This window comes from Mastomys coucha, chromosome X (assembly GCF_008632895.1).
Source record: "Mastomys coucha isolate ucsf_1 chromosome X, UCSF_Mcou_1, whole genome shotgun sequence".
NCBI lineage: Eukaryota > Metazoa > Chordata > Mammalia > Rodentia > Muridae > Mastomys > Mastomys coucha.
This window is the reverse complement of record NC_045030.1, coordinates 140,459,895-140,470,523: the sequence shown is the minus strand read 5'-3', so window position 1 is coordinate 140,470,523 and position 10,629 is coordinate 140,459,895. Positions and strand designations below refer to the sequence as shown.

Sequence of the window (10,629 nt, the reverse complement as noted above, 5' to 3'; positions counted from 1 at the left end):
CAAGTCTCTCATTCAGCTGGGGCAGGATGTTTATCTCAAGTCTCTCATTCAGCTGGGGCAGGATGTTTGTTTATCTCAGGGCTCTCATTCAGCTGGGGCAGGATATTTATCTCTGGTCTCTCATGGTTCCCAACAAGAAATTGTATTGGATTTTCCTCTAAAGCCTAAGATCTATCTAGCCACAGGTTGTTCATTTCTTTCTCTTTCTTTTTTTAAAGACTTTTATTAATAGGTGCTTGTAGTTTGTTGACTGATTTTTTGAAAAAAAAAATCATGTTGTAAACTTTTAGTACAAGTTAAAAATGAAATTTTTAAAGTCTTAACTTGACTGGCTATGAATCAATTTAAAAACACTTAAAAGAATATTGGTTAAAAAAAGGCCTTAAAACCAAACCAAACCAAACCAAACCAAACAAAAACAAAATCAAAAACAAAGACACATTCGCCAAAAAGAGACACCTTTAGGAAAAAGAAATAATAAAAAAGACCCCATGCTACATAGGTAGTGCAAATAGACCTAGTGTATGTGGTCAAGCAGGCAACTAAAGAATTCAGCTCCAATATTTAATCACTTCTTATTGCTAAAATTTCATATTCATTTCTTCTTGCTGATTGATCAAATCGGAGGATGGCAGAAGCGGTAAGCCTGCATTTACTCAGCTCTGCCTTGGTCACTTTTGGGAGATGACAAATTCTCAGCTTGTGGATCAGAAAAAAAGCAGTCTCTTCACTATCTTTTACTTTGAAGTTCTCTTGGTGCCTGAATCAGTAATTGAATTGCACCAATACTGACTGCCGAGGTGGTTGCTGACCTTGGGACTCATCTCATTGGTTTTCTTGTCCTCATCATTGCTATCCTCTCTAGACTGATTTGGAGGGCCCCTGAGTAATTTTGGTCTGTAATCCCCATGCATATTTGTAGTGTCCAGCCTGTGGACCTACACGGGTCATGGGTTGCTTCGGACTGGAGATTGGATCGGACCTGTGGAAATGAACGGGTGGAGAAACAAAGAGTCGGACACCAAGAAAATTTATCAAAGCGTGCTTTTACTTGGGGTTAGATGAGTTTTTATAGCAGGTGGGAAAAATGAAACCACAACAATCAAACTTATAACATAAACATGACAGCAGATGTAGGGGCGCAAAGTCTGTTTACAGAGCAAGGACTTCAAACGGTAGGCTTGACAGAAGTTAGCTGAGAGTCCGTCTTTGATCTCAGGAAGAGCTGCAGTGTTAGTGTGCATTGTTTTGTACCACAGGTGGCCGGCTTCAGCTCGGGGGCTTGTCAGCTTACTTTCAGTTTCAGAGCAGCATTCAAGCAGCAATGGAGGGGAGACGACTCATATTCAGTCTCACTGGTCTACATTGCTCTCCTATACTCTGGTTGTCAGCACCCTCCATCACTTCTACTTGCACAGGAAGTTTAGAATACTGTGGTCAATGCCCATAGGTCAATGTCCTTATGTAATAAGGAGGGAATCTTCACCTGTGATAGAACCAGCAGTATGTTTTGGGCCTGGCCTTTGAGAGTGCTTTCTGATCCAATGTTCTTTTGTTCACTCTCACTACTCTGGTAGTTTTGTTGGTAATTGCATGGAGGAGTCCTATGACTTAGCATCTATAATGGTTATGGTCTGCTGCATATCTACTGCCTTGAACTCGAACTCCTCTAAGACTTGTAACATTTTCTGCCTCTGCACCCTTTTTTCTTTCAGCATCTCATATACTATGAAGTAATTACTGGAGTTATTCTCCTTTATGGCAGTCTTGTTGACAAATATATCTTCCTTGGTGTCATTCCTATTCATGAAAGTGTATCTCTTCCTTAAATTGAACTATTTTACTCTTCCCAAAAACTTTGTTGTGAAGAAGACCTTATCCCAGCAAGAGGGTGCCATTAATGTGAGACCTATCAGGCCTCTACTACCCATATAGCTGCCTGTGGAGCCCAACTTGGTGGCAGAGGCTCTGAGTGTGATGGTGGTGGAAGCAGAGTGGGCCTTACTAATCAAAATTGAGGCAGTGGTGACTAGGTTAGTTGGCAAGGGCTGGGGCTCTTCCCGTGGAGTGATGGTGAATAGGATGGCAGTGTTGATGAGGCTCTTAGGGCACTCTGGTTCTTTACCTCTTAAACAGTCAGGTAGGGATTTAGTCTCCTGAAATAGGTATTACAGCTAATCAGAAAGTGATTGGTTATTCCCTTAACATTGCTGACATACTTGCACAAGTGAACACATCTTATGAAGTCAATTGTTGCAGTTTGCAGAGTTACAGCTGGGTGAAATTGTTGATTATTTTTCTTCTCTGGTAGCATAAGAAATAACTTCTTGCATCATGAAAACCAGTCACTAAAGGTTAAGTTTTCAGGTGAGTACCAGATTGATTTCCTTGTGTTCTGTGACACAATATTATTTTTTAAATGATGACTTAAAATTTTTGGTATTTAACAGTGTATGAGGGCCTCATGTGTTTGATAATTGTAGAATTTAGTAAGTCTATAATTTAAAGGATAAGATGAAGGACAGAGGTCCATGGGAAGATATATAGTAGTTAGGATCAAAGGGCATCAAAAGGCTGCAAAACCAGGAAAAACTGATGCTGTAAATAGGGTCTTTTAGGAATCCAGATGAAGACAATAACTTGCTTCAATCTCCCTGCTTCTGTTTAGGTGCAATCTTGAGCACCCAACCTCTCCTTGAGCACCTGAACTTCTCCAAAACTGTTTCCTCATTGCATGCAAACTTGCTCTTGCTTGTCACATGTACATGGATTTTTCCAGATTTCTACTTTATGTGGATTCTTTTCTCTACATTTAAGGGTGAAAACATCTAAACAAACAAACAAAAACCCAAGCCAAACTAAAACAAACAAACAAACAAAAAACCCAAACCATCACCACCACCACCACCACCTACAACAACAAAATGAATGAAATAATCAGATCAAACTCAGTGTTTGTGTTAGGAAACTTAATCATTGTACTCAGACACCAGAATAATTTTGTATAATTGTAGTAATTCTATGAAGCTAACCTATGGTAGGAAATTGCCGAGGGCTTTAAAAAAGAATAGTAATGAGTTGAGTCTCATTCCTGTGTTGGACAATCAATCCATAGATACTATGCCCTAGAGAGAAACATGAGTCAAACCTAAATTGTCACCCTTAATTGTATGGAGACTAAAGTGATAGTCTATACTCGTTCGTGTCTCTACCTTGCTGTGAAACTAACATCCTTTACACACAGTATGTGTAGCTCTATCCAACCCAACCTTATTGACATTATTCCTCTTCTCCTTTCTTCACATATATGTCCATATTCTTAGAAATCTTCTCAGAAAATGGCCCCACACCAAGTATCCATAATTATGAATATATTTTGTTATATTTACTTATCCCTTGCTGACTTGTCTTATTCAATGTTCTTGACATCACAATGTATTCCATTCCTATATTTCTCTAGGTGATAAGTCCTGGATCTCTGGTTAGATGCCTCACATCCACCAGGGTCTCCAGATCCTATGAAGAGTAGGGTTAGTAAGTCAAATTTCCACATTTGAAAGCCATGTGAGAGCAAGATCAAAATTGCAGCAGTAATGACTCCATCTGTGGATGTTGTTTCAAAACCATTGGAAATAATATTTTTCAGTGTTGAGAGTTGAACCTAGAGCTTCAAACATGTAAGCAGGTGTTCTAACACCAGTAAACCCCAGTATACATATCATCTAACATGAGGGACTTTCATGTCTCCCAACATACAATGTTCTAAAATAGAGTCCTCTTCACTTAATCAAAGTTGATTGAATCATCTCTATACTTTGCAAGTATAGATAGGATTGGATTGTTCCAAACCAAGATTTCATCAGAAATCCACTCTTCAAGGACCTAGGATGGTACTGAGCACATAAATCATGTCCATTAGATGCTTGTTTAATATATAACATCTGTGATGTACCAATTTTGTTTCTAAGAATTAGACATAAATAATCTCTCATGTGCAAATCTGGGTAACCAAGAAAGAAATAAGGTAATAATTGGAGAACTTTTTATACCTATTATGTGACAGTAACTGATTCAGGGGCAGTGAAAGATAGGCTTTTCCCCGTATAGCATGTACTGACTAGTAACAGAGTGCAGTGAGATTGACAAGCCTAGATATATTTCCAGTGGAGTACAGCAGGTGAGAGTTGTGCAGAGTGGTTTAGTGGTTTGTTCTCTCTTCCCTTTCTCTGTCTCTCTGTTTCTCTGTCTCTGTCTGTCTCTCTGTCTCTGTCTCTGATTTTCTCTGTCTCTCTGTCTCAGTCTCTGTCTGCCTCTCTCTCTCTCCTCTCTACCTCATGGAGAAAAATATGTTAAATCATAAAACAGTACTGTTTGCAATGCTCATATTTGGGTAGAGAAAATGACTGATAGAATGTGACTCAAATAGTTTCAGGACAACAGATAACAACATACTTTAGATTTACTCCTTGCTCAATGAAGTACAGGTATCTAACATATTCATCACACAGTGCTGACCAGTTGGAACAGAGTGTTTGATACCAACCACTTGACACCAACCATGAAAAATGCTAGCAGAGTGCTTGTCACTCAGTGAGACAAGCTAATAGAAGTGCTAATAGAGTGCTCCAGAAGAGGTTGGAATGTTGATTACAGAATAGCACAAAATGAGGGCAATGGTGATGGAGTGTTTCCAGTGAGGTTGAAAAACATTAACCAACTTAACACAGTGCAATTACCAGGCTTTGGTAGCTACAGAGATGTCTCAACAGTGAAAAGTACTTGCTTTTTTCCAAGGACCTAAGTTGGGTTCTCAGTATGCACATTGTTAGCTTAAAACCATCCCTAACTCATTCTCCAGGGGATGCAGTGCCTTCTTCTGATGTCTAAAGGCACCTAAACCTAGGTGTCATGCACAGGCAACCACATGGAGATCTCTAAATGAAAATAAAAATGAATTTCACCACACACCCCAAACAGATAAACAGACAGAGAAGGGGCTTCAGAGGGTGTATGGTATAGAGTAAGAATACTGACACTAACTCTTCACTGTGGGAAATTTTTCATTCATTTGATATTTAGGATACCAGAGTTGTTTCCATGATTCTGAATGATCATCCAATTCTTCTCACCAGCTTTTCTCTGATTTTGGATGAGACATGGAGAGTGAAGAAAAAGAATTGTCTGAGAATCCCTACCACTTATCATGCAGTCATCAACTCATCCTCCTCCCCAGCAAAGCCTCAGATCCTATGTCCCAAGCAAATCTTTTACACAGGGCACAGTGTCTGGCCTTTATGTGGCCTGCACATTGATAACTGGCTGGTGGTTTGGGAAGCTAGAGGACTACAGGTAGGAAGGACCCTTATATAAAGGATAAGTGTAGAGCAAGTGTGGGATGTTTCATTAAGCCTGAATGTTGTACCTCAAAGGATTAGATTATGTTAGTGATTTGGGGAACAAAGGACTATACCATAGCAAGGATGGTCCTTTTGAAGGATGTAGGAAAGGTGCCAAGAATTCACTTACAGGTTAGTAATATTCTTCATCATCACTGCTCATATCGAAAATTAGGATATGCTTTCTTTCCTGAAATCTTTTTTTCTAGCACTCTCATGATTCCACTTGAGTCCTGATGTGAGGAAGAGTTGCAAAGTGAGAATTAGTTCTGGAGAGAAGAGTCCATCCCCGTTTTACCAAGTGAGCAGAAAACTGATCCCACTCACAGGGCTATAACCCTTCTCCATGCTCTAGTCTGATGTCTTCTGACTCAAGAAGCCTGACTTTAATCAATACTGTCCAAAGGCCATTTCAGTTATGAACGTCTGCCCTTCCATTGTTAGGTTCAGATAACTTTCTATCTCACTCCTCACTAGAACATTCTCCTGCCTGTATTTTATAGTCCAGGTTTTCATACAGAGATAATTATGTGAGCAACTATCAGGTTGTGAGAAAATTTGGATTCAGTGGAATGACTCGAAGAATTTATGAATAGTGACTCTTTAATTGCATCCTTTGGGCTAAGGACTTGAAACTCAGAGCATGTAGACTTGCCTCACATGGCTTATGCATGAAGTACAAGTAAGAGTACGACCATGAAATCCTATTCTAACCTAGAAAGTGCTACCAGCTTTTTATATCCTGTGTTTGTGCAGAGTCCATGCCACACACCCAGACCACACTACAAAACAGAACTAGGAAAGGTAGTTGGTGTTTCCTTACTGATTTCTCTCACCTGTTGCCATCTCTCTGTATCTCTGAAATACACTTGCTTGAGTATGCAGGCATCTCTGAGCCTTTCCCAAGCCATGTGAACCTGGCACTCTCTTTCTGCAATTTCCTTTCCATGTTGCCTCCTTCTGGATCTTTCAAATATTAAGGGAACATGTAAAATGTATCAGTGGCACTCCTTCAGTGTAAAATACCTAATGCATTTTTCCAAAGGTTTTTAAGCACACAAATGTCATTGGATATTTTCAAAAATGAATAAATAATATCTTTCACTCATCAGGTAAATCATTAACAGTACACAATTCTTTTGACTCTCTTAGAAACAGTTAAATTGTCTATAAATTGTTTGGAACAATGGAGCCTGGCCTGCATCTCTTTCCATGTCAAAGTGTTGATGTTCAGGTCTTCTTCATGTATTTTATTAATGTGCTTCCTAACATCTGGGAGGTTATTTTATTATTGTGCCTAAATACAGAGGAACACAGAATCTTAGAAGGGTAAGGAATGGATTAAATTAATTATATTTCCCAGAACTAAAATGTTCTTTATCCCCTTTTCCAGACAAATATTAAGGAAATGTTAAATGATGTTCATATAACTGGGAGTATGGTATACATAAAATTTGGGAAAGAGAGATGATGGAGGAATACACAGTGTCTGAAGGACAGGGATCCTAAGAAATATAGGTCTTCTACACAGAAGCTTGTGGAACACTACATGATCAATAAAGGAAATGATAGAAAGGAGGAAGCACTATATATAAGGATTGTGTGTGGAAATGATGTAGGGAAAGGAGAAAAAAAGAGCTACAGTGATCAAGGCATCAAAGAATGTGGTAGTGGGTGTGTCAACACACCTAATCTTGATGAGAACACTGCATGTGGAATTAGAACAAGGGGCACCTGTTCGAATTTTTCTTAGGTCAAAGGGAGTCATAAGCTGCATTTCTTTCATCGTGTTCATTCATGGTATAGAGAATCCATGTACAACTTGATGAAACAGACAAAATTCTAGCTTATACTTTACTCTTTTTTGTTTCATGTATGTTTTTGATTTGATAGGTTTCCCTAAATACCATTCAAAGGTCTCAGTGTCATCATCTTACACAGTTCTGATCATATATGCATGCCACAACAGGAGAGAAAACATAGTAAAATGAATAATAATAAAGTTGAATGCTTTCTTTTATGATACTTTTTAAATTTAATTCTTAACAGTTTCCTTGCTGGCCACCAACTCACAGATCCATTAAAACCTTCTAGAAAAGATTAATTGCTGCAACAGTGGAAACTTTCACATCACAAACAGGTGTCTCTGGGGTTCTACTTGGCTGGGACTTTGACTCAGGGAGTTCAAATGTGTTGCGAATATCTTGGAGATCACAGTGGGTGGTGTTTACAATGAAATCCTGATCATATCCAGTCATTTCAGAGACCCATTCATACAGACTGGCTCTTGCTTCTTTCTTAGAAAAATAGGTGTTAGAGGGAAGTATGAGGCTCATTTGTAGGAGAATACCCAAAGAAGGCCTCCTATGAATCTTAGACACCAATGAAGACATGAATTCATTTCAATAGTCTAGGCTTGGCTAAGGATTATAAACTCAATGGAAGTGCTGCTCAGGCCAATACTTTAGCATGTTTAGGCACAAGAGCCTCATCTTTAATATAAGCAATAAATCATAAGCATGTACTTATTATTATTTGAAGAAATCAATTGTGACAGCTTTTTAAGGTTCCAAGAAGTTAACTAGTATTAGTTCATTAAAATAATATTAGAAAACAGTGTGATTCAGACCACTGTCAATGGTACTGGATATTGAAGCCAGGACATTGATCACAACTAGGCAAGTATTCTACAACTGGAGAATGACTCAGTGCCTGCAAGTAATGTGACAACTGAAGATGTTTACTTGTCAGAATCATTATCATACTATAGATGCTACATCAAGCATTATGAAGAAGAGAGCTGCAATTCTTTGAGGTTTTCTTAATGGTCGAATGCTTACCTGTCAGGTATCAAGCTCTGTGACTCATGCTCTGCATCACAAAGTAGAAATGAAGGAAGAAAGAAACAACAAAGGAGGAAGAAAGTAATGAGAAAGAATAGAAAATAAAAGAACTACAGACAAAAGAGAAGAAAACAAAGATGAACAGAGGATGGATTGAGCATTTCACATCTTCCATCCTCACCAATGTGAGGCCAATGTGGTCAAGTACTAGAGAAATAGGAGATACTCACCTTCAGGACTTTTGTATGTGCCATGCCAAATGTCCACTTAGGATTTCCACCTATAGGAGGGTGATAAGTTAGAAGGTGTTCCTTGGTAGTCAATATTTCTGAAGATCAGGTCCCTGAAACTACTGTGAATGGTGGAGTGGATGATTACAGCCATCTCATGGAGAAGTGGAGCATGGCTTCTCCTTCTCTTTACTTATGCCTTGTCAATTGAAATTTCAGCTCAGAAAGCTGTTGTTACTTTATAAAATGCTGGCTATTGCTCATCTCAGATTTATCCTATTCTAGTGTGTTGTTTTTATTTTCCCTACAGCATTACATAAACATTTGTATCATTTGCAGTTAGATATGTAGAATAATGATCATTTCACTTGAAACAAGTGAATCTTCAGGTGTTAAGTGTGAGAAAGGCACTGAGAAAAATGAGGTGGCTTAAATTATTGATCATGCTGTTATATAACATGACTGGTGGTAAAGCTTGGAAGAGGTTTCCTACTTGAAGTTGAAGAGGACAGTGAAATAAAAAGTTAAAAACCATTGGTGATCAGATTCTGTAAACACTGCCTGTATGAAACAACTGTCAAAATAAAATGTCTCTAACTACTTAAAAATGTGTGAGAAAGGGTGGCTATTTTAGCTCAGTGCTACTGGTTTCTACACAGTGGAATAATTCTCCTTTAGTATCAAAACTTGTGCATAAATACCACAAATGGATGTTGAGGTAACTTAAAGTGCTATACAACCTTGTATATCTGGGCTGCTTTCCTAAGAAGAATAGGTCTGTTGGGAGACAGGACATTCTGACTCTCTTTAGAAGTTTTATATTAGAGCAGAAAAGCAAATGAATATGTCTTGTCTTCTCTCTCATTAGTATACATATTCTTCATATGTTCAAGGATATGGACTCTTGAATCATTCACATTTTTGCCCTGTGTGGAGTCTATTCCCTGACATGTAGATGAGCTAGATCTCTCCTCTACTATCCTCTCCTGTCCTCTCCTCTCCTACTCCCCTCCTCTTTTCTCTCCCTTCCTCTTTGTCTCTCTCTGTGTAATGTGTCTGTCTTTGTTTAGGATAGTTTAAAAAACAATGTTATCCCAAATGAATATGTCACATATTTGCTATCCAAATGTAACTACATAATAATACAGACTCTTCTTTGATACCTTAGAATTTGATACATCAATATTACCTATGTGGTTTTCTGAATAAACTCTTTTCCACTCAGCCCTGACTTGGGGAAGGAAGGTAATATCTGTGACCTTTCCAAGCATTAAAATGAAAAGACAATCCTCCACAACCTCTCCCTGCCCACTCACCTTCATTTTCATGGCCAAGTTCTTCATCAGATTCCTTCATTAGTGATTCTGTGATCTGTTCCTTTCCTCGCATGAAAACTGGTTGGTTGACTGTGACACCTAGAAGAAATGAAAGGTTTTTTTTTTTTTAATTAATAGAGTAAAAAGGGGAGAAATGCAGGGAGTGTGCTGGGATTCAGCACAGACAGTAAGGCCTAGAAGGCCAAAGACCTGCAGGAGAGGAAAAGTTAAGCTGCAGTCCTGAGTCCTGTGGCAGCTGGTCTCTGCTATCACCTCTGCAAGTAGTGGAAAAGATCAGGATATTCGGTGCATGCCTCTGCCTTTCTTCCACGAAGAAAATGAACGTATGGGAGAGAAGCACAAGGGACTGGGAGGCACCCTGGCTCGTACAAACCAACAGACAAACAAATAACAAAAATCCAAACAAACACTTCCTTTTACCTAGGCCTGTCATTCTGATGTAGTTTCTTTTCATAAACACGTAAGCACTTTTTTGCCATTTGGTCAGCTTTGCCCATTCTTCCTCAGAGAAGTATTTGGAAATATCCTTGAAGGACTAGAAAAGAAAATAAGTAGAAGCTTTAACAGCTACTTTGCTGGACATGTGTAAAATTTAGCTCAGACTTCCTTCTTTGTAACAGAAACTTGGTCACCTAAAATAGCAACAGATTCTTCCCAAGAATACCAGAGGTGGTTAATATCAGCTACTTGTTCTCCTGCATTTGTAAATGTACAAGAGTCACCAAATGAGCAAGTTTACAGATCACAATATTCCTATTGTCAGGGCTGCAGTAGAAGGGCATGCTGAAAATGTGTGTGTGTGTGTGTGTGTGTGTGTGTGTGT

The 10,629-nt window shown here is 38.8% G+C and overlaps 1 protein-coding gene and 1 pseudogene across 1 annotated transcript; both read right to left on the bottom strand.

The window, feature by feature from the left end:
- Window positions 1-1,314: 1,314 nt before the first annotated feature.
- LOC116097443 lies at window positions 1,315-5,099 on the bottom strand (annotated as a pseudogene).
- LOC116097314 (putative protein SSX6) lies at window positions 5,043-10,588 on the bottom strand. The gene is made up of 7 exons (XM_031379890.1): window positions 10,529-10,588; window positions 10,227-10,341; window positions 9,786-9,884; window positions 8,470-8,519; window positions 6,233-6,362; window positions 5,527-5,629; window positions 5,043-5,139 (listed from the first exon to the last, which is right to left on the bottom strand). Exons 1-6 carry the CDS (start codon window positions 10,586-10,588, stop codon window positions 5,568-5,570), a joined length of 516 nt encoding a protein of 171 aa, XP_031235750.1. The 3' UTR covers window positions 5,043-5,139; window positions 5,527-5,567.
- Between the last annotated feature and the right edge of the window lie 41 nt (window positions 10,589-10,629).